Raw genomic sequence first — 25,682 nt, forward strand, 5'->3', positions numbered from 1 at the left:
CATCTACCTCCTCATTCCACACTGCACTGACAAGTTTTACTAACACTCAAAATGCTCTTTCCAGTCTACAGTTATCACGGAACATAATCAAAACTCGGTGTGGGTTGTCAACTGAAACCTACCACAAATAGAGAACTGCAGCAATATTCTGTCATGGTTGCTCAGTTTGTCACTTGCTACAAATTATTAGGAATCTGGCTTGAAGGTTCACTGACATTTGAAACAGACATCAACACTCTTATCTTTAAAGTTACATCCAATCGAGGCTCTCTTTACGTGAATAAATCCTCATGAACAGATTTTGCTCAACTGCTCCTCTTTAAAATGATTCTCCTCCCAATCTTAAGGCCACTGCAAACAGCTATGTGCCAGAAACCGACTGAAATCTGGCAGAGTGTACAGGATCTAGCAACCAGTTTTCATGAGTGGCTGATGGCCTTGGCATTTAGAAGAATTTCAGCCAAAGGTAGCTAGTAACCTTGCGGTTAGCACGTCTGCCTCACAGATTCAGTGAGTGAATTATCAGTTCTGGCCTTCCGATTTGAAGTTGACTTGTTCTCCTGGGACTTGCATGTGTTTTCTTCTGGTTTGTGGGCTTCCTTTCACATTCCAAAAACAAAACATGCAGGTTAAGTTCATTGAAAACAAATTTTTCCATCACGGTGAATGTAAGTAAATAGCTGTTAGCCTAAATGTGTCCGGTTATTAGCAAGCAATCAGTCCAAGGTGTACGCCGTCTTCTTCAATTGAAGGATGTTCTTTTTTTGCAAGCCAAGTCATCGAACAATATCATTGCTATTGTCGTTAGGTGTCAAACTGCACTTCAAACTCTATCGTATTGGGAGGTGTTTCTTATTGAGGTGAGGAAATATATAAAAATAAATAATAGTAAGTCCTTTATTTCATATTCAGAGGGGGAAAAATCAACTGTGTTCCGTACCACTAAAGTCAGGACCAAGCTGAAGGGTGACTTAAGCTGGATGAACCGCAACAATGACGCTGAGGATGAACCTGCAGAGGAGAAGCCATGGTAAGATTCCCGAGCTGGCCTGGCAAGCCACACTCACTCAGAAAGTGGGTCTGGAGACCAAGCCCTTCGCCGTAGCTGGGCCTCGGTTCAAAACGAACTGTCCAATCAAATCGTTTACTGGCGTATCCTTCGTGAGCAATGTCACTCTTGGGCGGGGGAAGCCTGTCCTCATAAGATTCAAAATGGCACCTGGGAGAGACAATTGTTTGTTTCTTTCAGCATTAAACTCAATTTTATATTACCAGAAACACGGTGAGTCATTAAAACCTCAGCAGCTGATGGCACTCAAAAAATCCGTCCATCCATCCATTTTCTGATCCTCACAAGGGTCGCGGGGCAAGCTGGTGCCTATCTCGGCTCGGCCCTGGAATTATTTCAAAAGAAGACTGTTTTTCTTTTTTGACGTCACATCGCTGATTGGTTCATTTTGCTGTCTGTATGCTCAGGTTTGCCCCGCCTCAGAAATACGCTTGATGCAACTACCCACCACACTCAATCAATGGTACATCCATGAGTCTGGATTTCCAGGCTAAAGATTCCCTGGACCACCTCTCATTACACTTCTCAACACCACATTTCAATCCAACATGGCTTTATGTGTCTCTGAATTAATTTTTGATGCCCATTTGGAAACAAAAAATTATTTCTTTTTGCTTATTTTGCATCACATATGGGCGCTATTATTATTTTTTGTTTTCAAGTTTGATTTACGGTGGTCGACTGGTTAACACGTCGGCTTAACGGTGCAGAGGTGCACAGTTCGATTCCGGACCCCAGCCTTCCTGGGTTGCGTTTGCATGTTCTCCTCGGGCCTGCGTGGGTTTTCTCCGGGTACTCCGGTTTCCTCCAAATATCCAAAAACAAGAATGGTAGGTTAATAGTGCACTTCAAATTGCCCCCAAGTGTGATTATGAGCATGAATGGTTGTTTGTCAGTGTGTGCCCTACGATTGGCTGGCAACCATTTCAGGGTGTACCCCACCTACTGCCCGAAGACAACTGGGAGATGCTCCAGTACGCCCAGAACCCCCGTGACGAAAAGCGGCTTAGAAAATGGATGGATCAAAGTTTGACTTATAAAAGCTTGTGTCATACAGATTGTTTTATGTTGTAATTTATCACTGTGACATTTCAGAAAAAGATTCCACCTGTTGTGGAACCTAATCCTTAATTCATAATAACTACGAAATATATTATCATATTACATTTTAGCTCGAGAAAAAAACAAGGGCAGATTCAAAATCAGTGCAAAAAAATAAATCCAGAAAAGTTAACTTGCATCTCTGATTAGAAAATTTGGTGGAAATTTGTTGAGCAGTCTTATTTGCAGATTGAATCTAGTGATTGTGTGTTCATGCAGGATGGCAGAAATAAGGGCCAGACGCCAGAACGGAGCATCATCTAGTCCGGTGTCATCACCGACTTCTACTGCACCGAAAGCACGCACCAAGTCTGACAGTGAAAAGTAAATGACTTGTAAATTGCCATTTCCTAGAGTATTTCATCACTTGGAAAACACGGCCCAATATGTGCTGATATCAAATCTTTGTTTTGAATTTAGATCGCCATCCTCGGGATTCATGATCAGGTAAAACATAGTGGAACTAATGAACAATTTACAATTTTTGACAGTGAGTGAGAACACCTGTTGACCCATCATTATTGTTGTCCGTACAGGGGTGTTTTCAACAAGCCCGCTTCATCTTCTTCAAGTACTTCCAATGGCATTAGGTAAGCGTTACAGCTCTGTTTAATACAGTTGTTGGCCACAGCAAGCGGTGCACCAGGCACAATCTAATAGCACCCAATACTAGAGGGTTGAAAAAGAAGACGAATGAAAAGTCTTAAATATAGAGAACGTTTGTGCACCACAGACTTAATCTTGAAGGTAGTCTCACTGGAAAGGAGCCTGATCACTGACGGCTCTGCTTTTCCATTCTGCCTTGAGAGAAGTGGGAGAAGAGTGCTCTGGTTGACTTGTCAGGCCCTTCAAGCTCTGAAGGCACCGGTACAGTCCGTACTTTGTAGCTGAGGAGATTCAGTTCAGTCAGCAATCAAACAATAGACTTTTGAACCTAGCAGAGTAACTTTACAGAGCAGTTGAAGCATCCGGTTAATAGAGATGCAATAATTTAGCCTCGAGGCTAATAAAAAAAAAAAAAAAAAGCAAAATCTAATTTTTATCATCTGCCAGCAACAGCTATTTGTTGTTGTTGCTGTTGTTTTACAATATATAGCACTTGACGACATGCTTGATGAGGCGGGTGCAGTGTTGAAACCGGATGCAAGATTTAAATTCACCTCACTTCACGAATCTCGCCCCCCCTCGAGGTCTCTGCCCAAAGATTCTTAAACTTCATAATGGCATGTGGTTATGAAATTGCTTTGTCACGACAAACAGTCACAGAGAACACGTATCCGGTGTCAACAAAATGGCAGCGCTAGCAATACTCAGCCAGCATTAGCACTGTAAACAAGCCGGCACTAGCCACAGCTGCTATGTTAGTAGAGCGAATTATTTTAGAAAGGAGTGTTCGTATAAAACGAAATTTAATGGGTCTCATGTTTTATTTTTCATAATGTACAATCAGTTAAAACTAAGAAAGAGGTCATAAACTTGCCCCCCCCCATGTGTAGAAATGTTTCAGATTCCAAGTCGACTCTGGATCTTCATCGCTTCGCTCTCTGCTTCTGCTTGCTCGTCTTTTCCTCAGTTGTTGAAAAACAGAACATGGCCGTTTTTTTAAATTTAAATTTCCTGAAGAGGATATTTTGTTATAGATTCAGTAAATCTACTGGAGCTCAAGGTCAACCAGGTCAGCATGAGGCTTCGGATGCGCTGGTGATTGGTTAGGAGTGTGCCCACGAGTGCACAGCAAATGTCAAACCTCGTCAGTCACGCCTTCTGTGTGGTTGGTATTCCTCGAGGGTGCTCGTTTCTTATAAATGAAAGGTACAAGATTGGATCTGAAAGGGTTTTTTTTTTCACAGATCATTTGTCAAGTTATAATGACAATTGTAACAAATATTTGGATTGGATTGGATAAACGTTATTGTCAAATGTACTGTATGTGTAACATAAAGCACAGATGAAATGTCTTCCCTCTCAACATAAAACAAGAGGAGCCGCTGCGGGTATCCGCGCCGCTATCAAAAGAAAAGTTAACAAAAAAAAAAGACAAAATAATACAAAAGAACACATGAGACACAGACAATCGTGCACTCTTAACCACTTTCCTGCATACACTTTGTTGTCTGAAGCAGTTATAGATGAATGAGGAGAGGAATATAGGATGGCAAAAATTGCCAACTCCTCTTTAAGGTACCTAATAATTTTGTGCTTTATGAACGAGGAGATGGCCTTTAAGTTCCAATATTTTCATGGGGCCAGTGCAGTAACACTACACTCATAAAATCGTTTGGTTACCCAATTTGGGTGAAATAGTTAACCGACCTCTAGGTGCAAAAGGGCCTGAGCCAACTCTGGGTTATTTGTACCTACTACAGTGTGTTCAGATTTGATCCAGCAAGATTTTGATCTAAGAAGGTAAAAACTACTCATCCTCTCGAATTCTGTCATGTAAAACCAGTGTAGGAGAAATGTCTTCTTCAAATTCTTGTCAGCTCTTGTGCAACAACATTTTGGACCACCTTGGGAGTCTGTACATGGTCCCTGTCAGAGGCACCACAATCCAGCTCAAAGGTCATTAAAATCATGCATGTGTTTTTCAATCCATCCACCTGACGTATTGCGGCCAAAAAACCTGCCATCCTGTCCGCCTAGCAAAAAGGCTTACAACGCTACTGCTTACAACTTTACTGCTTGATCTTCTGTGTACTCAGTGAAGGGTCTTGTGATCTTTGCTTTTCATCGTGGCGTGTTGTGTTTTGGCAGTGGGACATCGAAAGTCACCAAAACCCATTCGGAGGGCTACAAGGAAATGTAAGCTCACTAATCGCTTGTATTGACTGTGAAGAAATGTGAATATGTTCTCGTGAGATGTGTGTGTGTGTGTGTGTGGTCCTTAGCGCTCCCCACATGGTGAAGCCCTCTACTGAGGAGCTGGACAGCAAGATTAGCAGTGAGGAGCAGTTGAAACGGTAGGACACGTATGCACGCGCCCAGTCCAATTTAAACCTTACCTGCTGAGAGATTGCATTAACGCCACACTGGCTCTTTTTTTTTTTTCAGCACGGCAGCAGCCAGCAAAGTGCTGGACAAATCTGCACCCAGACAACGGTCTTATGTGCTCTCTGCCGCAAAGAAATTTGAGTATGTTTTTACTTTCTACTGCTTTGGGAAAAGAAGCTCTAGCGTGTTCTGCTCCTAAAAGTCGATGTCTCCCCTCCCCACCCACCAATATACAGGGCTCAAGCAGCTGAAAATTCAGAGACCCAAGAATCACGCTCATTTGTGGCAAAAAGGTAAATTGCACTTCTAAAACGGCATTCTTTGTGGATGAAGATTGCACTGCATGATGCATCACGGCATAGCACAGCTGTCCTCGAACATCTTGCAAATATGGCCCCTGTATTGTATTGCTCATCGGTACATTCTTATGAGATGGCCAGAATGTGCGACCGTGTGCGGTGATTTTACAGCGATGCCATAACACCATTCCGTATTATGTCTTTTTTATAGTGCAATCACACTGAGGGAAAGATATAGTATTTCAGCACCCCAATGTTTGGATAAAGAAAACTCTTCAAACATCTCAAAAGTTTTTAAGTGTGATAATATCATCACTTTTTATTATGATTAAGGCTTTAATCCTCAGTATTTGTATAATACACGTCCATTTAATTTCTTTTTCAGATGATTTGTCCATGTATATTTCACGACACAAAGTTAAGTTAACTTGGTTAAAAAAAAGAAAAGAAATAAAGCAAACATAGAGTAAAGCTTCCTCAGGAACAGGAAGTTGTTTTTGGCGCGATACGATCACCAAGTGGCTTTTTATGGACGCTGCTTACGTGATGTCACACTCAATGACGATTGGAGGACAAGTCTAGTTTGACGTTTGACAAGCAGTGCTCAGCCACCAGGTTTAAAATGGTCTCGGTGCCACAGCACCACTTTTGCCGAAATGAAGATCCTCAACTCACTTTAACACATTCACAAATTGCTGAATTCCCCAATGCTAAGCTGCTACTATTCACACGGCTTCAATGCATATTTTTCCTGTTCCACTTTGGAAGTTCTTCTGTATTTAAAAAAGTAACAGCACAATAACATAAGGGTGAATGTTTAAGTACAGACACTCAACGACTGCCTCAAACACGTCAATGTGTGTACGTTAGTGTGTGTTGTTTTGCGCTCCAAATGTGCAGGGTGGAGATTGAAGATGATGCCTCCGTGAGCCCTGTGCTCCCCTCCCCAGTCATCCCCATCACATCTGTCGCATCTGTGCCAGAAGCAGCCAAGACAGAAACCATGTAAATCCTCAGCCAAGTGTCTCTTGGAACTGCATTAGGCGTTGTCACGTCCTCTCACCGACCGTCTCATTGACAGAGTCAGCTCGAGCGTCAAGACAACCGTCGTCACTGTTAATGAGCCTCCAAAAGTGGAGGTGGCCCCCCCCGAACCTGTGAAAGAAGACCCCCCTCGAATGTCTGCTGTGAACAAGGAGCCGTTGGAGGACATGAAACCGGACTGCACCAAGGTGGCCGCTCCCCTCCCCGAACTCATCACCGATTATCTTCACGTTGTTTCCACCCATTCAGAACACAATGATTCAGAAGCTCCCGACACTCATCTCGTCACAATCAATGAAGAACCAGAGCTTTTGGAAAACTCAAGGTCAGAAATCTGTCGTACTAACCTGAAAGTTACTTTTGCGTGCCCCTCACCGTCAGAAAATGTTTCCCTTTGAAAGAAACAGCATAGTTACTAGCATTATTACAAACCTCTGTATCTGTGTACTCGCAGAGAGATATTTATTTGGCCATTTGTATTTATATTATATTCTACTATAGAATTCTTGTTGCGTTGTATTTTAGAATGCCTTGCTACTTGTCATGATCTTCAGCACCCTCATTTTGAAAAAAGTGTTCACTATTATTGAAATAATTAGCGCGCCGATCATTTTTGAAACGAAAGGAACATTCAAGCGACGCTCATCAGAATTGCAACTCACTGTTCAAGTGTCAGTTGCAATTCTGAAGCGGCACGAATGTAATGGAGAAAAAAAAGGATATTGATGTGTCATGACTATACAGTATATTTTCCGTATTATTGTTTTCTTTGGTGAAAATTTTGAATTTCAGTGGGTAACTGAAATTCAAAATTTTCCTGTACACACTTTGAGTCCTTCGATGGTATTTCAGTGGCATGCTTGCATTCTATCTCGACAAACGTTGCAAGGAGACTTTGACCTGGAATTTCATGCATTTGCTCTTTATCTTTACAGCTCGAGAGTTGAAACGCTTACCGCCATGTATGAAAACCTCATTCCTAATGACTCAAACTCCACCAGGTATTGGCGGCAACACATCCTTCAATACATATGTCCAATTATTTTTACGGCCTTTGCGTTGGCTCTTTGTGGCTCCAGAGAAAGAGATGTAGCCTTGCTTTTTCACAACTTTAATTTGTCACCTGTTTGTAGATGGAAGCAGGCAAAAAAAGGAGAAAAAAACCCCAACTTTCCTTTGGCAATAACATGTCTAAGCTTAGCATGCCATCTGATAAGATTTTTTTTTTCTTCTTCATTTCCACTTCAGCCTGAGGGATGATGAGCCAGGGCTGGCAAAGGAAGAGAAAGGCTCTGCGTTCGCTTACTCAGAGGAAGGGTACACAACTAAAACTACTTTCCCATTCATTTCACAGCAGTGTTGGCAAGAAGACACAGAATGGCATTTGGCCACTGTGTTCACTTCAAAGGAGTCACATCTCATTTACTGCTAGCTAAAAATACCTGTCAAGAGTTACTTCCAAATTAGAAATGACTAAAGAGGCGTGTGTGTGTGTGTGTGTGTGTGTGTGTGTGTGTGTGTGTGTGTGTGTGTGTGTGTGTGTGTGTGTGTGTGTGTGTGTGTGCGTGTGTGTGTGTGTGCGTGCGTGCGCAGGCCAAAATAGGTTCAGTGATCTGTTTCCTTTATGTCATTAGAAAGGAGCAGTATCCAGATCCAGTTCTCAGCAACCATGAAGCAAGAACAGAGGATCTCTTGAATCTCACTTCTGGGTTTGTGAAATTCACAAAGTCAAATGAAAGACATCAAAATTGTTTGAGAACACCAGTCACAAGGTGGCACTGTTGAGCTTCACATGCTGTTGTATGTGAATCCCTCTGCTCTGAAGTCAATGAATGACCTGTTTACTGCTCAACAACACATCATGTATGGCAAGCGTGTAACATATCAAGAACACACATGCATAACTTAACACATCATTAATCCTCCACCTTATGGTATGTAAGGTAATCTTTTCTTCGTCAGTCTGACTTCCTGGGTCAATCAAATTCCCCCCCCCCCCACCCCCCCTTACCCTTGTGATTTGTATTTATTCTTCCTGTTATTTTTTCTGTTATCTTTCTACATCTGCAGTCAAGATGAATCTGAAGAGCCCGCTCCCTTCAGCCCCGTCCGTTGGAGTGAGGATCTGCACACTGAATTTGAGAGGTACAAGAACCCCCCACCCCGCCAAAAAAAGAGAATTTTTATAATGTTCCAAATCAATGCTTTTGTTGACAGTGGCAATGTATTTACATATTGTGCATGTTGGATGCAAAGCTTTACATTACTCTTTTTTTCATCTCCAGGAAAGACCAGTAGTTCCGCAAATGAATGCAATTAAAAAAAAAAAAAGCAGCATGTAGTGAGAGAAATTATCCCCCTCCATTCCCCTTGCGATTTGTATTTATTTTGACTCTTATTTTTCCGCTTCTGCAGTCCAGAAGAACCTGAGGCGCCCGCTCCCCCCAGCCCCGTCCGTTGGAGTGAGGATCTGCACACTGAATTTGAAAAGTAAAAGAACACCCCACCTCAAATTAAAAAAAACGAATAAATAAATAAAATTACATTAAAAAATAGATGTTTATAATATTCTAAATCAGGGGCGTCAAACTCATTTTTGTCAGGGGCCACATTGTCGTTACGGTTTCCCCTTGGAGGGTCGTTATGACTGTGAATATTGTAAAACCATATTAATGTTTAACCACCTCCACATATTACAGACACAGTGAACAACAACCTGATGGATATATTGTTTTGAAATCGGATGTCAAGAATAATGGCTTGTTTAATTTAAATATTGTTGTTATGGCTTAGATATGACAATTTGAAATTTTGGTTCAGACTTTAGCAACTATCATGGAAGTTGACATGCTTGATTTGTCTTTGCGGGCCACATAAAATGATGTAGTGGGCCAGATCTGGCCCCCGGGCCTTGACTTTGAAACCTGTGTTCCATATCAATGCTTTGTTGACAGTTGCAATGTATTTACATATGGTGCAAGCTTTACACTGCTCTTTATTTCATCTCTGGGAAAGACCAGTAGTTCCGTAAACTCATGCAATTTAAAAAAAAAAAAAAGACGCACACAAAACAGTATGTAGTGAGATAAATTATTGCCCCCTTTGCCCTTGCGATTTGTATTGATTCTTCCTATTATTTTTCCTTTTATCTTTCCGCCTCTGCAGTCAAGAAGAACTTGAAAAGTCCGATCCCCCCAGCCCTGTCCGTTGGAGTGAGGATCTGGACACTGAATTTAAAAGGTACAAGAAAAGCCCCCAAAAAAATTATAACATTCCAAATTAATACTTTCTTTGTCATCTGCAATGTATTTACGTATGATGCAAGTTGGATGCAAAGCGTAACACTGTTCTATATTTCATATCTGGTAAATGCCAGTAGTTCGGCAAATGAATGCAATTAAGAAAAAAAACTACATGTCGTGAGAGAAATTATCCCTTTACCTTTGCGATTTTTATTTATTTTTCCTCTTATCTTTCCGCCTCTACAGTCAAAAAGAACCCGAAGAGCCCGCTCCCCCTAGCTCTGTCCGTTGGAGTGAGGATCTGCACACTGAAATTGAAAGGTACATGAGTCCCCCCCCCCCCCCCGCCCCATAAAAAAGATTTTTCTTTTAATAATGTTCCAAATCAATGCTTTCTTTGTCAATGGCAATGTATTGACATATTGTGCAAGCTGGGTGCAAAGCTTCACACTGCCCTATATTTCATATCTGAAAAATGCCAGTAGTTCCACAAATGAATGCAACTAAAAAAACGGCATGTAGTGAGAGAAATGATCCCCCACCTCCTTTCCCCTTGTGATTTGTATTTATTTTTTCCTCGTATCTTTCCGCCGATACAGTCAAGAAGAACCCGAACAGCCCGCTCCCCGCAGCTCCGTCCGTTGGAGTGAGGATCTGCACACTGAAATTGAAAGGTACAAGAAAAGTCACAAAAAATAAAATAAATAAAAAATCAATGTTTTCTTTGTCAATCGCAATGTATTTACATATTGTGCAAGTCGGATGCAGAGCTTTACACTGCTCAAAAGTTCATATCCAGTAAATACCCGTAGGAGCGCAAATTTAATGCAATTTAAAAAATACGCCTCTATAGTCAAGAAGAACCTGAAGAACCTGAGCCTGCTCCCCCCAGCTCTGTCCGTTGGAGTGAGGATCTGCACACTAAATTTGAAAGGTACACAAATCCCCCCCCCCCCCCCAAAAAATAAAAATGATAATGTTCCAAATCAGCGCTTTCGTTGGCAATGTATTTACATGATGTGCAAGTCGGATGCATGAAAAGCTTTAACGCTGCTCAATAGTTCATATCTGGTAAATACCAGTGAGGCGGCACAGTGGTCGACTGGTTATCGTGTCGACCTCACAGTGCAGAGGTGCAGAGTTCAATTCTGGCTCTGGCTTTCCTCTGTGGAGTTTGCATGGTCTCCCCGTGCCTGCATGATTTTTTTCCGGGTACTCCGGTTTACTCCCACATTCCAAAAACACGCATGGCAGGTTAATTGATCACCCTAAATTGTCATTAGGTGTGATCGTAGGCATGAATGGTCGTTGTTTGTCTATGTGTGCCCTGTGATTGGCTGGCAACCAGTTGGCCCCGCCTACTACCCGTTGGCAGCTGGGATCGGCTCCAGCATGCCCACGACCCTTGTGAGGATAAGCGGATTAGAAAATGGATGAATAACAGTAGTTCCACAAATTAATGCAATTAAAAAAAAAACAGCATGTGGGGAGAGAAATTATCCCCCTTTCCCGTTGCAATTTGTATTTATTTTTCCTCTGATCTTTCCGCATCTACAGGCAAGAAGAACCTGAAGAGCCCGCTCCCTCCAGCTCCGTCCATTGGAGTGAGGATCTGCACACTGAATTTGAAAGGTACAAGAAAAGCCCCCCCCCCCACACCCGCCCCATACCCTCTAAAAAATTCTTTTTTTATAATGTTCCAAATCAGTGCTTTCGTTGTCAGTGTCATTGTATTTGCATGATGCACAAGTTGGATGCAAAGCTTTACACTGATCTTTCGTTCATCTCCAGGAAAGACCAATAGTTCTGCAAATAAATGCAATTAAATAAAACAAAAACAAAAACAAAAAAAACTGCATGTAAGGAGAGAAATTGTTGCAAAAGCATTTGCTCTCCCTCTGTGTCTGCATGTTTGGCATTTTTCATTATCCAGTAGTAAATTTTTATTTTGATTTGACTTCATTTAAAAATAAATAATAATACATTCTGCACTTCTAATTCTTATCAGCACATACATCTACCGCTCTGTAAACAAGACTGTATGCAGTGTCTTTTCTGCTAGCTATTTTCACATCGCTTCTGAGCGCAGAGAGGTGATGTTTACATGATTGTGAAGAGTGACATGGTAAATCTCTAGAAAGGCGTTTGGTACAACCTGTTGAAAATGCATTGTGGCCAATAACCTTTGCTGAAGCCCATTGGTCTTCAATATTCCATGCTGCTCAACGTGAGATATGAATTCAGAAAGAAAGCTTTCTTGAAGCCGATACTTTGAAAGAGGAAACGACATGTTGTCTGCACGGCCGAAAATAGAAGAGAATGTTCTGTTCTGTTGAAGTATCACTGCTTTGTTTGTCTCCACCAGGCTCAGATACACCCGCTTACACTGAAAACAAACCAGTTAGATGCAATCACACGACTTACACTGAAAACAAACCAGTTAGATGCAATCGCACGACTTCCTGGTAGAAAAGAGTTTTTGATCTGACGACTTGTAAAATGATCCGTACTGACTCTGAATGCCGTGCCTTCTCTGTCCGTCAGCAACACAGAGACTGTCGCTATAACCTCCCAAACTGTCACCATTACTGAGAACAGGTATGGCAAGTGCCCCCCCCCCCGCCCCCCACACACACAAAATCCATTCTGTCCTGGTTTGCAGACTAGTCAAATAGTTGCATGTCTGTCAGTACTCTCAGTGTAAATAGTGCATGAGAAGCACCACAGTAACCTTTGCCTGCCCTCTTTTCTCCGCTCATCACGTCTTTCATGCGGTTCCTCGCTCCTTACCTCTCCATCTCGCCATCACTGCTCAGGGAGGAGCGTGACCTCTTGAGCTCACGTGTGACCACCACAGTGACAGAGTTGAGGTACGGTAGTTTGACTTGCTTTTTCTGGGCATGTTTGGTTTGATGTGGGGAAACGGTCCATGATTCTTGGCGTTTACGTACCTGTACATCGAGCTGACGATGAAGGCTAATGCTGTTGACTAAGGCTGTGCAATTAATTGAAATTCCGATTTGGGCTTCTCACGATCAGAAAAATATTAGAATCAAAGAAAATCAATGTGTAGGATGAAGTAGTTGTGTTTGTGCAAGTTCCTTTGTTTTTAGAAGCACCGTTTTGCTGTGCTTGTGTTCTTTTGGTGAGTGTGTTTTAGGCTGCTTAATGATGTCACAGTTTGACACAGTGTAAATTTGTAATACAACACATTCTTTGTTTAAGAGACACTGGGAGCTTATTGCTAGCTTTCACTGGAAAACCCGAATGACGAGCTAACATTTGATCTGTCAGGAAGGCAAAATTGTGTGTGTGTGCGTGTGTGTGTGTGTGTGTGTGTGTGTGTAATGGACTCTATGCACACGTCATTTCCGCTTCTTGGATACGGAGGCGTGCTACCTTCCGGTCGCTAGTCCAATGCATCGCGATTGATTCGAACAATCTGCTGAAATGTGTGCATCCAAATGTTTCCCAAACTTGACTGAGCCAAGATACATATTTCATGTCGAAAAAACCCCGAATCTCATCACACTACTTCAGGCCCTATTCCACTGAGGTCGACTGTTGGCGAAGGTAGAAAAATGCGTGTTCATGTCAAAGTTCTGTCAGGTTCGGTCAAGGTCATTAATGTTGGCGAAACATTCACCAAACATTCCCCAAGAGTTTTAGTCATTTTTCTTATGGCAAGGCAAACTCTGACATTAACGCAACGTTCGCTGCCTTCAAAAACACTGGCCATTGTTCGCCACTCAGTGCGATAGGAGCTTTAGCAAAACAATGCACAAAAAGTGGATACATGGGTTAATTATGTACTACACCTTCTGTCATCTGGTGGAAGAGCATTTTTATGATCTGCCTGTTATTAGTGTGGTTGGCATGGATGAATGAACAAAAACGTTTTGTTAAATAGAAAATAAATCGTTTTTCATCCAAATAACAGATGCTGGTAATTTGCTGCGACACACACTGTCCTCATGCACCACGCTGCCTCATAGAGGCCAATGTGTGCATTGCAGGCAGACATTTTTATCTATAGTTTTTTTTGTTTGTTTTTTTGCTGCCATTATTTTATTAATTATTGTTTTACTTGTTACTGGTTTATTTATTGGTTGTTCTTTTAAGTTATATTTCAATAAATACAAAGATTTGAAATCAATGAATAATCGTGTTTATTAATCGGGATTTCAACATCAATCAAAATACGATGCAGCGCTTTCACAATCATTGTGATTTTGTTTCCCAGTGACCCCCTCCCCCCGACCCTCCAGTCCATCTCTGTTTCTGTTTACAATTCATCCTGAATTACATCTTCCCATTAAGAGTCAATGTGACAACAGACGCGTCGTGCTGACAATTGAGAGTGAAATCAGTGTGAAATTGTCTTTCAGCTCGACTGATCCATTTGATCCGTACCCGATAGGGACCACATCCCGAAACAGGTAATCATATTGGTTTGGGAGCTGTGACCGTGGTGCAGCTCTCGTCATGCATAATGCAGCACAATGTGATTACGAGTCCCTTTTCTCTCCTGCAGCTCCTCTGACCTGCTACAGCCCCTCTCTGATATTTCCATCAGCAGGTACAGAATGGATCGCACAAATTCCACCTTTCCTCTCTCGGGAGTGCTGTTTGTGGTGCTAATAGGAGGAGACAAACTTGTCGTGATTGCGACTGCAACAGTTTCATTGCGTAGTGTATAACTGCTATCGTGCTCCAATGTGTTCCCGTCAGAATTCTTGAAATAATTACAATTAAATGGACTATTTTCAGTGAAACGCCTAAAGTTCAACACAAGGCTTTCAGCAATGCTGGTTTACTAATAATAAATCAATTTGTTTCAGTTTCACATTATTGCGGTCATAAAACCTTTTAACTGTACAAGCAGTTTTATCACAAATGAAGATGAGTGAAGCCTTATGATAGCTATGTAAATGTATTGCTCATAATTTACAGGGAGAAAAAAAAACAAAGAAAATTGTTCACCCCGAGACATATTGCAACATTAATAAAATTGTTAAACTGACTATGGGTTAAACTTTTGAGGTTTCACTGCAAATATTAATTTTGATTTTAAATAGCTAAAAAGATGAGTTTTCTGCTCATGTACTCTACATTAATTGTATGATTAAATCTCACATAGTCTTGTGTGAATTCTGACTTTACTTTGCCAGGACAAATTGTAATCAGTCTTACTTATAGTTTTAATTCAGATGTTATGTTCTTCTTTAGTTCGCCACACACTTTCATGGAGAGGAAAGACCCAGAGATCAGGTCAGTTCTTATATCTACAGCAAGCCAACACCTAGTAAGCTCTTAAACTATGTGATCTCTTCGAATGAATGCAATACCATACATCTTTATTGATGCAATAACTCCTTACTTTATTCAATGCATATTTTTTTGAACTATCACACATTTTTCAAATGCCGTGACATACAGTACATTAGCAAATTAATTTGAAATGATCAATGGCGGGCGGCCCGGTGGTCGAATGGTTAGCACGTTGACTTCACAGTGCAGACGTACCGGGTTCAATTCCAGCTCCGGCCTCCCTGTGTGGAGTTTGCATGTTCTCCCCGGGCCTGTGTGGGTTTTCTCCGGGTGCTCCGGTTTCCTCCCACATTCCAAAAACATGCATGGCAGGCTGATTGAACACTCCAAATTGTCCCTAGGTGTGGGTGTGGGCGCGAATGGTTGTTCGTTTCTGATTGCCCTGCAATTGGCTGGCAACCGATTCAAGGTGTCCCCCGCCTACTGCCCGAAGACAGCTGGGATAGGCTCCAGCACCCCCCCGCGACCCTAGTTAGGATCAAGCCATTCGGAAAATGAATGAATGATTAATGGCCAAAATAACTAATAAGGCCATCAGAGTTGATTTGATATCTTTTGATAGATAGAGGAATTCATTATCTGAGCATACTAGAACTGGAAGCCAAGTTAACTGGTTGTTCCCCTCAGGGGATTTTTAGGTGTTGTTCACCTCAATAAGGGCCGGGATATAAAACAAAGATGTCCTCATTATCCATCTGTCCATCCATTTTCTATCGTGGCTCTGCGCACCTGGTGTGCTTTGGGTGAAAGGTGTAGCACACCCTGGACTGGCCACCAGCCAATCACATGCCACACGACTAACAGCCACTCACATTGGCATTCACAACCATGAGCGACTTTGAGTCCTCAATGGACCCACCATGCAAGTTTTTGAATTGTGCACAAGCAAGCTCCACACAAGAAGTCCAGAGCCAACCCCGAACCGCAGAACTGTGAGACAGACATTAATCGCTGCTAGGTTGTCATGTTCCCCACCATATTACATCGTTGCAATATTACATGAGGTAAATGCTAGAGATGTCGATACACAATAGATACCTCAGCAATACATTAAAAAAAGTACACATACAAATAGTCTCAAATTGATATAGAAATATACTTACAGACAAGTGTGTGTATGTATGTGTGTGTATATATACAGTATATATATATATATAAATACATGTTCATTTCCCCCTTTTTCTTTGTTAGCTAAAATTTTAATGATACTGTATGATACTGTATCGCTCAATCTCTGACATGTTTTGTTTTAAGTAATCTTTTTTGTAGTGAAACGCTTCATGGGTTTTTACCATCAAAATCAGCAAATACTTAAACTTAGCCATGGCATTGTCACTAATAGAAAGTGTTGGGGAGGATAATTATGCTGGATCAGTTTGGGGTATACAGGGTACAGGATGGTGCATCGGTTAGAATACAGGAGGCAGGTATCTTGAGGTAAGGCTCTTTAATAGGTGGTAGAAGGCAAGTTTGGGAGATGGAAGACAGATTGTAGGTGACTCAAGGTGGGTTTGGAGACGGAATACAGAAGGTAATGGTCAGAGGTGGAAGGCAGGGGCAGAAGGCAGATGTAGATTATAGGAAAATTGATGGTCGAGTTTTTTGGTCATGAACTCTGCGGACTTTACGAACTTAAAGGCTTGACGACCATGTGTGAGGACACCACGACACCCCGAACCTGCACGCTCTTCCTAAATACTGAACTGCTCATGCGCAGCGAACGCAGCGTCATCATATGTAGTTTAACACTCGCACAACAGGAGGCAGCACAGTAACACAGGGAAATTACAACACTGAGAATGCTTCAGCAATTCAATGTCTCTGAGGCTTTAATACAGAAAGCGAACATCATCAGTCGCACAGTAAAAGTGAATGTGCTGGACGCTTGATACAATTTTCGTGTAATTGTACGTTTTAAACATTTTATTGCCTGGGTACACAAATTTCACCAATTTGTGCGATGGCCTCTACGTATAAAAATGAATTTAGAGCGACTCCTCTGTTTTAGTGCATTTGGTTTAGCTAATGATAAAGCGTGTTTGCATGATTACTTATTGGGCTGTACAGACTAAAATGACGAGTCCATGCGGCGATGTAGTTGGTCCCTACTTGCGTTTCTCCTCACATCGACAAACATTTTTGATTCCTCTGAGCTCATCCGCCCCTACACACCTGCCGGGCGCCTCAGGTCTGCAGACCAGACATTAAGATAAGATATCCTTTATTTGTCCCACACTATTATTAGAAGTACCAAGAACTAAACTGAGGCTCAGAGGGGATTGAGCCTTTTCTGTTGCTGGTCCCTCTCTGTGGAATGACCTCCCACTGAACATTCGGCAAGCCTCCTCGCTGCCCATCTTTAAAACCCGCCTCAATACTCACTTGTATTCTTTGGCATTTGACTCAGCATGACTCAGATTTGTTCTTGGTTTTGCTGTTCGGTGCTTTCTTCCGTCTTTGTTACGATATGTTGCTTTACTGTTGTATATGTTAGTTGCTCCATGTACAGCACTTTGTATGCAGCGATGGCTGTCTGAAAGTGCTCCATAAATACAGTTGAGTTGAGTTAAATGCAACCAGCAGGGAACGAGTTTGCTTGTCAACAAGTTATTTACACTCGTTAAAATTCTCTTTGAAGTTTTCTTTCGAGGTGTCACAATTACTAAGATGCTGGTCACTCTCTCAACTCGTACTGTATGCTGCAGACTGATAGGAGGCAATACATGATCAGATGGGAAACCTTAGTCATTGCCCTTGCATGTGCAGTAACTATTGTCAATTGTAGCATTACAGTCAGAGAACTGGGTTTGAGGTCAAGGGAAAACAAACACAATTAAACACATGAAAGTAAATGACTTGTTTTATTCTGTTCTTGCAGTAGCTTTAATTAGAAGTACCGGTAATCATACCTGTCAACTTTTCGGAGCGCCAACCTGTATAAACTACCAAAAAAAATCCTTATAAAGAGCAAAAAATCCTTATAACATATCAAAGCATTTTATATGTCAAAATAACGGCAGAAAAAAACCCCACGAAATTTTCAATGATATTTATTGTAGATCTCCATAATACAATGTCTGGTTAATGTCTAATCATCATTCTACTTAGTGGCATTACTGTGTTCAGAGTTGTATTCCTGCGTTACTTTTTTCACCAACTCCAAATCATTTGGAGTTGGTGAAAAAAAACCCCGGAAATTTTCAGAATCCGTATGATTTGTGCGATACGGCCATATACGTAAGATTCACCACAAAATCCGTATGAACTATGGCTAAACCGTATGAGTTGACAGGTATGGGTAATACTATACTACACATTTGCGCTCCTAAGTTGACATACCACCGGTATCTGTATATATTTCAATTCATTGGCTGATCAATCAGTTATCACAATTTTATTATGCCAAGTCTCAAATAAATCCATATTGGTCGGTCCCACCCAAAATGGTTCCTCGGCTCACATTTTTGGTAGTTTCGAATCACGTTGCTAAACAATATAGAATATGCAAAGCTTGCACAGAAAGGTCTGAACCGAGATTCGAACCCACAGCATTTGACTGTGAGACAGACATGCTTACCACTCCCATACCAGCATGCCTCATATTATTCTTTAATTGTATGTTATTTGTTTGCGCATGCTAACAAGTCTGAAGAGCCAAATCCTGGAATCGCTGGCAGAGGACGTCATCCCCATCGACACCACCGCCACAAGGTATTCGCCTCAGCCTGGTGTACCTGTAATGGATACGCGAGTGAGCGCCGGGAGCCGCACAAATGCACTTCTTGAGCAATGCACTTACTTTATCGTTCCGCTCCATGTGCCGCGACTCCTCCATCACGGCTCGCCTCTTCTTCAGCCTAAGCACTCACCGGTCGTGGGCGCGCACGTGGGAAACCACAACACCTCTGCAGACCACAACAGAGGAGAGGTGGTGACACACTTCGATTTACTCTTACACCTCCACTCCATGTACTCCGGCTTGTTTTGTTCAGCTCTCCCTTTGTCCATAATGCGCTAAAAGCCTTTCAATGTCTGTGTTTTCACTCAGCCAAGAGGCTCCAAGAGCAGGCCAACGGGAGGAACAACAGACTCTGGTTACATTTGAAAGAAAGTGAGTCACCTTTGGAGGAGGGCTGGGGAGCTAGCTGTCTTACTCCTTTTATTCCACTGACCCGACTCCCTCTCGCTCTACGGCGAGGCTTTTGCGGCATGAACACTCTGCTCATTGAACCAGAATACGTTGCGCGCTGTTGCTGATAAAAATAGGTCGGATATCAGATGCCGATTTCTCATCAGCGTGGTGAGCGCATGCCTTTTTTTCCCACAATGCATATAATGTGAATTTCCCCCTCATCTTGTGTTTTTAGGTCCAAAGAAAATGACTCGCCGTGGGACAGGTGGACGTCCCCCTCTGTGTATACTATCCCTCACGCTACAGAGGAAGAAGCGGAGGAGGAGAGGTAGTCATTTCCCCATGGCGGAGCTCATTAGATGCAAATTAAAGTCGCTTTTTCTCCCCTTTTCGCCATTCTAGCAGGATTTATAAGTGTGTGGAAATTAAGAGGCTGTCAAGCATTTAATTGAAAACAAGCTAAACCTAAGTGGAAACTTAACTTACATAATGCTGGTATTTGATGTGTTTCGTAGCCTGGAGGACTCGCGGATGCACACAGTCACAACCATCACCACCATCAGGTAGGAAATAAAAGAGTTTTCAAAGTTGGATACTCTCCAGGGGAATTTATGGAAATGAGTGGGAAGTAAGGGAAATACACTCAAATCAAATATTGGATAAATGCACCCTGCGTGCGACATCTGGGTTTGATTTCGAAATCAGGGGATGACACTGATCACCAGCAAATTTTAATCAGACATGGCTTTATATCTCCCTACACATTTTTAGATGTTGATTTCAAATATACCCTTACATTTTCCCCCCCGAGAACATTAGATTTTTGAGTTATTTTCTTTTTTTTTTGTTTGTTTTGAAGTGTGGCCAATAAATCTTTCTTCTTACTTTTTTCTTTTCTGATTGATATAAAAATGATTTATTAGATACAATCACATAACGGGGTAGGACTAGATAAGTTTTTTACTTCTTCCTACTCCCTTGAACATAATAACTGTGTTGTATGAAGATTGATTTCTTTCTTTTTTTATCTACCTTATTTTCTGTCAAATTATTACTGTATATATGTTTTATGTTCAATAAACAAACAAACCAAACAAACAAACAAACCAAAGCTTGCACAATACAGATTTTACACCCTGCATTGTAATTTATCGCTATGACGCCTCAGAAAAAATCTCCCACACACATTATAGAACCTAACCCTTAAATCATAAATATTACAAAATATATTGCTAGATTACATTGGGCTTTACACAATTTCACAGGAGCACTTTGAAACAGTAATTCATGCCTTCGTCACATCCCGGCTGGATTACTGTCATGCACTTTCCTTTGGAGTCAGCCAATCCTCCATGAAGCATCTCCAGTTGGTCCAGAATACCGCTGCTCACCTCTTGACTGGTACCCCTAAGAGGGAGCACATAACTCCTACTCTGGCATCCCTTCACTGGCTCCCCATACATTTTAGAGTTCTTTTTAAGATCCTATTATTTATTTTCAAATCTTTAAATGGCCTCGCTCCACCTTTCCTCTCTGAGCTCATCCGCCCCTACACACCTGCCCGGTGCCTCAGATCTCCGGACCAGACTCTATTAGAGGCACCAAGAACTAAGCGGAGGCTCAGAAGGGAATGGAGCCTTTTCCGTTGCTGGTCCCTATCTGTGGAATGACCTCACACTGAACATTCGCCAAGCCCCGTCGCTGCCCATCTTTAAAACGTGTCTCAAAACTCATTTGTATTCTTTGGCTTTTGACTCAGCATCACTCAGACTTGATCTTAGTTTTATTATTTTGTGCTTTCTATTGACTTCGTTATTAATTTATTGTTGTATATATGTTAGTTGCTCGATGTACAGCACTTTGTACACAGCAGTGGTTGTTTTAAAGTGCTCTATAAACACAGTTGAGTTGAGAATCAGTGAGTTTCAGACACACAAAAATAATGGAAATGGATCACCAATCTGATCGGAAGAAGGAGCAATCCATCCAATCAATTTAAACAACTTCTTTATTTACTGTACTGTGGACCCCCGTATTCGTGGGGGGAGGATTGGCATTGGCCTGGACCAAGATTAGCCACATTTTAAATATAACTGACATCCATTGAAATGCATCGAGGGAAAAAACAAAACAAAACAATTAGACCTTAAAAATTCTCCCCAAAATGCTGCTAAACGTTCAACACACAGAAATGGATGGGGTGGGGGAGATCTGACAACCAACATTATCTACCAATCTGAACCAGTCTTTCAGATTTGTATATAAAGTCTAATCACTGTATTATTATGAAGATGTACTTGAGAAAATCATCTAAAAAATTTACTTGCCGCTCTGATTATTATGACTATTTTTAAGTACCAATTTGTTGACCAGTGTTACTTTTAAATCTGTTTGGATGATACAAATGTGGAAAATCTATCTGGTAGCTGTTTAGAGGGCACAACATCCCATACATGACTACTAATGTGTTCATTTTATTCATTGTCTATTGGGAAATTTGAGAACAATTCATTAGTCACAAACAAATGAAACATCGTCATTATTAAAATAAGTTTGCATGCATGTCTTTTTATAACAAAACACAATATTCACTTTGATTTGTTTTCATTCTATTCATGACGCAAAATAGCTTGATAATCCACATCTAATATCATACATCCATATCGTGCACCTTGAAATTTCCCACTCAAACCTCTCGCTGAACATTTTCCAGACAATTTCTGCCTTTTTGCAACTTGAGATCGAGATAAACTCTTAGTTCATGATCAAGTGACAGAATTGTCAAAGTCACCCACTTGGTCAATAAATCTCTGGCCTCTGCGGGGACGAGTTAGATGGGAAAAAACCCCTCCAAACAAACAAATCCCCGCTTGCTGGAACGTGCCCAACATATTGACGGCTCCAGCCGACAGTGAAAGTCTAATCCGGCTCTCTTTCATATTCCAGGGAGACCTACGGCGAACAGGAGGGGCTGTCGATGGATCGGTGAGTTCATGATCTTGTGAAAGTTTGGTCTGTTTGCTTTGCTGGTCTTCTCTTCTGCTCTAATGCGCTTGCAGTCGAAGCTCTTTTATCAGGCTGGTGTTGTTGTTGTGCAGGACTATAATGTTGGCTTTTCCAGGAGCATTTTACATGTTTACTTTAGCACGTTAGAGTCAGTCGTATTTTGAGAATTCTCCTATCTGTATGTAAAAATAAGCAAAAGTATTGGGCCGTTACAACTGTGGAAAGTAAAGCTTTCTTCCAACCGTTTGTGTGACCTTGTCATTGTGCACAATTGATATAGCCTTGGCACACAAGCCTATGAAATTTCTGGGGTGGGCAAACTTTGGGGCTGAAAGGCTTTTTAAGACAGACAAATAGGCCAGGTCATTCGGAGATGAGTTTCGTACTCGGTTCCCCTTTTCAATTTTAGTTTATTATTTCTAATGCCCTGTGATTGTCCAAAAAACAGTCTAGGGTGTCGTCTCACTTTGACCCAAAATAAGATGGGATAGCCTCTTACATGGATCCATTTAATTCACCAATAAATTAACAAAATAAATTTTTTAAAAGATATCTAATGTAGCCCGTGGCCCGGTGGGCCAGTGGTTAGCGCGTTGACCTCACAGTGCAGAGGTCATGGGTTCGATCTCGGCTTCCTGTGTAGAGTTTGCATGTTCTCCCCGTACCTGCATGGGTTTTCTCCGGGTCCTCCGGTTTCCTCCCACATCCCACAAACGGGCATGGCAGGCTGATTGAATACTCTAAATTGTCCCTTGGTGTGAGTGTGAACGCGGATGGTTGTTTGTCTCTGTGTGCCCTGCGATTGGCTGGCAACTGATTACTGCCCGAAGACAGCTGGGATAGGCTCCAGCACCCCCCGCAACCTTTGTTAGGATAAAACAGATCAGAAAATGGATAGATAATCTGGCCTACATACAAATTTATCAATTTTACGAATATTTTATTTGATTATTGGCAAAAAAACAAAATGGACATTGTCCATATACTGTAGTAAAGGCTGAGTTGGGGTATGTCATCAGAAATCTTTAAAAGAAATTCCGCCTCTCTACCGTAGTGCAATTTCTTCTTGTTTCTCCCACACAATTACGATTCTCCAGATGTCACATTACCAATGCGCATTAGAGATGTCTATTTGTCAAACGTCCTCACCATCAAGCAGCTCGACATTAACCGGCGCTGACAGAAAATGATTATCTTTCTGAGTTGCACTGAGCAGATGCAGCCTCGTGAGCGTGTGTATCATCATCATGTCACCCCTGATTGAGCGATGAGACTAACGATGATGCCCTGTCTGACACCAGGACCGTGCTCGTGGAGGCCCCGCGAACCCCCACACCAGAACCCGACACCAAAAAGTGAGAATCATTTCAATCAATGTGACAACTAATCCATCCATGTTGTCTGAACTCATCTTCATCCTGCGTGCTCATTGAAGGCCCTTCGTGTACGTGAAGGAGTATGTCGACACGTCAGAGATGTCCTCCCATAATGCCACAGGCTCACTCAATAGGTATGTTTTATTTCAGTGATTGATATCTTGAAATCTTGATGAATTATTTTGGCACACATCCTGATTGTCTTGTGTCTATGGCTCTTCCAGCTGGTCCTCTTCTTACTCCAGGTAATTACCTCTAACAAACATCACTTTGGCTGATAGTTACTGAATCTCCCAGTTTAGGTTTACTGTCAAACTAAACATAAAACAAAGAGAATTACACTTGTAAAGAAAGAGAGAGAAAAAAAAGCTTTACCTAGCTTTACATAGATGAGAATGTTGAAAGCCCGTATCCAACTGTGGGGCGAACGTTTGTGAGTGTTGGCAAAGGTAGTGAATGTGCATTCACATCAGGGTTCATCGGGGTTCGTTCAAGGTCGCAAATTTTCTCCAGCCATTCGCCAACAGTTTTAATGGCTTTTCTTGTCGCAAGAAAATTTTGAACATGTTCAAAAGCCTTGAACGATCCTGTTGAACCTTGACGAACCCTGACAAAAACATTCGCTCCCTACTAGCAACATTGAAAAACAATGTAACAACAATTAAGGACTGAACTTATATGGATGATATATATGAATAAATGAATACATCTACATATTTATTAAAAAACAAAACTAAAGCCGACCGACCGACCAAGATTGAGCAGTTGTCCCCCCGCGAATGGCAGCCTATGCGATTGGAAAATTACATTTAATTACATTGCGATGTCAATTTAAATTTGATTACGTAATTGTTCAGCCCTAGTACATTTAGCTAAATGCTAATAAACAATGCTATTTGAACACGAACAGTGCAGCAATATAAAGCGAGTATAATATTACTCACAGGCACGCAATCTTTATCCTCTGCGAAGAATTACGAACATTGATGTGGCTTACTGGGCAATTGTGACCATCTCCTTCGTCTTAACCATATGTCTCGAGTATACTGCCGCCAGGTGGCCAAAGCATGCACCATAAGGAGGAACACAATGTTCAAAAATGTGGCAAAAACTGTTAATATTCTAGAAACAAGAAACAATGTAATAACATCATGACTGTGTGTTTTCTAGAAAGGTCATTATTATAGAGTTCTTTTTTTCAAATTATAAAAAAAAAATAATAATAATTCAAGTAGTGAATTTTCTGGCGCACGGTCACGGAACAAATTCAACTCAAACTGAGCTAATTACGAACACATGTAGAATTCCTAGCATCTTAATAGAGGAAGTATGAAAATGTATTCATGTTCCCCCCCCCCCCCCCCAAATATCTTTTTTCTGTGTGTCTTCCACCTGCAGCTCTTTGTCCTCTCCCTGCACGTATTGTGGACAGATGGTGGGCAACGATGCCAAGATCACCATAGAGCACCTTAACATTAATTGCCACCCGCATTGTTTCAAGGTACGTTTGGGTCATTATTTGATATTTTTCTCACACTGTGGAAATGTGACTTTTCCTTCTTTCAACACGTTTGTAGTAGACTGATCATTCTCTCTGTTTTCAAATAAGAAGTTAAGAGAATAAATAAATCAACAAATAAGAAGAATTGACAACACAGTTTGACACTAAGAAAGGGGGAAAAAAAGTCTCGCTTGGCCAGTGACTTCCTGCAGGCCGAGCTGGTTGCTTGGCAACCTCATGACGACAGCAATATTGCGGTTCCCAGAAAGTGGCATACGCAGAGAGATACAAATATGAAACCCCATTGTGCCACTTGGATACTTCTCATTCAGCTTTCCTCCAAAACATGCTTTAACTCTGTATTTGTTCATATATTCACTCCATTTTTGGCATAAATCGGGCTTGGTGGGTTGCACGGCGATGTGGCAGAAGCAGGTTAGAGCACTGTTGGTAATTTCGCCAAGATGTGCGGATCTGTGGGTGGCGGGCTGCATCACTGTGGGTGTGTTAGAAAATGTGCCTGGAAACAAAACTTGGAAGTTGAAAGCACCATGTGTGCTGTCATGTGAGAAGTTGGCAAATCTTGTGGG

At 41.6% G+C, this 25,682-nt stretch overlaps 1 protein-coding gene across 2 annotated transcripts in view; it reads left to right on the forward strand.

Moving 5' to 3' along the window:
* Positions 1-25,682, forward strand: part of znf185 (zinc finger protein 185 with LIM domain) — a 28,486-nt gene that overhangs the window by 1,250 nt on the left and 1,554 nt on the right. Inside the window, exons 3-37 of one of the 2 annotated variants that reach the window (XM_086105711.1) lie at positions 913-1,030; positions 2,390-2,494; positions 2,591-2,617; positions 2,707-2,760; positions 4,925-4,972; positions 5,059-5,130; positions 5,222-5,302; positions 5,398-5,454; positions 6,361-6,465; positions 6,542-6,829; positions 7,440-7,505; positions 7,753-7,821; positions 8,139-8,213; positions 8,575-8,649; positions 8,920-8,994; positions 9,670-9,744; positions 9,993-10,067; positions 10,346-10,420; positions 10,600-10,680; positions 11,304-11,378; positions 12,291-12,344; positions 12,563-12,616; positions 14,135-14,185; positions 14,281-14,325; positions 14,976-15,017; positions 18,723-18,788; positions 18,934-19,005; positions 19,126-19,188; positions 19,445-19,537; positions 19,725-19,772; positions 22,156-22,194; positions 23,517-23,570; positions 23,651-23,725; positions 23,816-23,836; positions 24,990-25,092. In XM_086105711.1, coding sequence (XP_085961837.1) covers positions 913-1,030; positions 2,390-2,494; positions 2,591-2,617; positions 2,707-2,760; positions 4,925-4,972; positions 5,059-5,130; positions 5,222-5,302; positions 5,398-5,454; positions 6,361-6,465; positions 6,542-6,829; positions 7,440-7,505; positions 7,753-7,821; positions 8,139-8,213; positions 8,575-8,649; positions 8,920-8,994; positions 9,670-9,744; positions 9,993-10,067; positions 10,346-10,420; positions 10,600-10,680; positions 11,304-11,378; positions 12,291-12,344; positions 12,563-12,616; positions 14,135-14,185; positions 14,281-14,325; positions 14,976-15,017; positions 18,723-18,788; positions 18,934-19,005; positions 19,126-19,188; positions 19,445-19,537; positions 19,725-19,772; positions 22,156-22,194; positions 23,517-23,570; positions 23,651-23,725; positions 23,816-23,836; positions 24,990-25,092 — 2,576 coding nt within the window. The remainder of the gene's footprint in view (positions 1-912; positions 1,031-2,389; positions 2,495-2,590; positions 2,618-2,706; positions 2,761-4,924; positions 4,973-5,058; positions 5,131-5,221; positions 5,303-5,397; positions 5,455-6,360; positions 6,466-6,541; positions 6,830-7,439; positions 7,506-7,752; positions 7,822-8,138; positions 8,214-8,574; positions 8,650-8,919; positions 8,995-9,669; positions 9,745-9,992; positions 10,068-10,345; positions 10,421-10,599; positions 10,681-11,303; positions 11,379-12,290; positions 12,345-12,562; positions 12,617-14,134; positions 14,186-14,280; positions 14,326-14,975; positions 15,018-18,722; positions 18,789-18,933; positions 19,006-19,125; positions 19,189-19,444; positions 19,538-19,724; positions 19,773-22,155; positions 22,195-23,516; positions 23,571-23,650; positions 23,726-23,815; positions 23,837-24,989; positions 25,093-25,682) is intronic. The other variant, XM_086105712.1, reaches the window with a different exon arrangement.

This window comes from Hippocampus guttulatus, chromosome 2 (assembly GCF_054856545.1).
Source record: "Hippocampus guttulatus isolate MCC_2025c chromosome 2, RoL_Hgut_1.0, whole genome shotgun sequence".
Lineage (NCBI taxonomy): Eukaryota > Metazoa > Chordata > Actinopteri > Syngnathiformes > Syngnathidae > Hippocampus > Hippocampus guttulatus.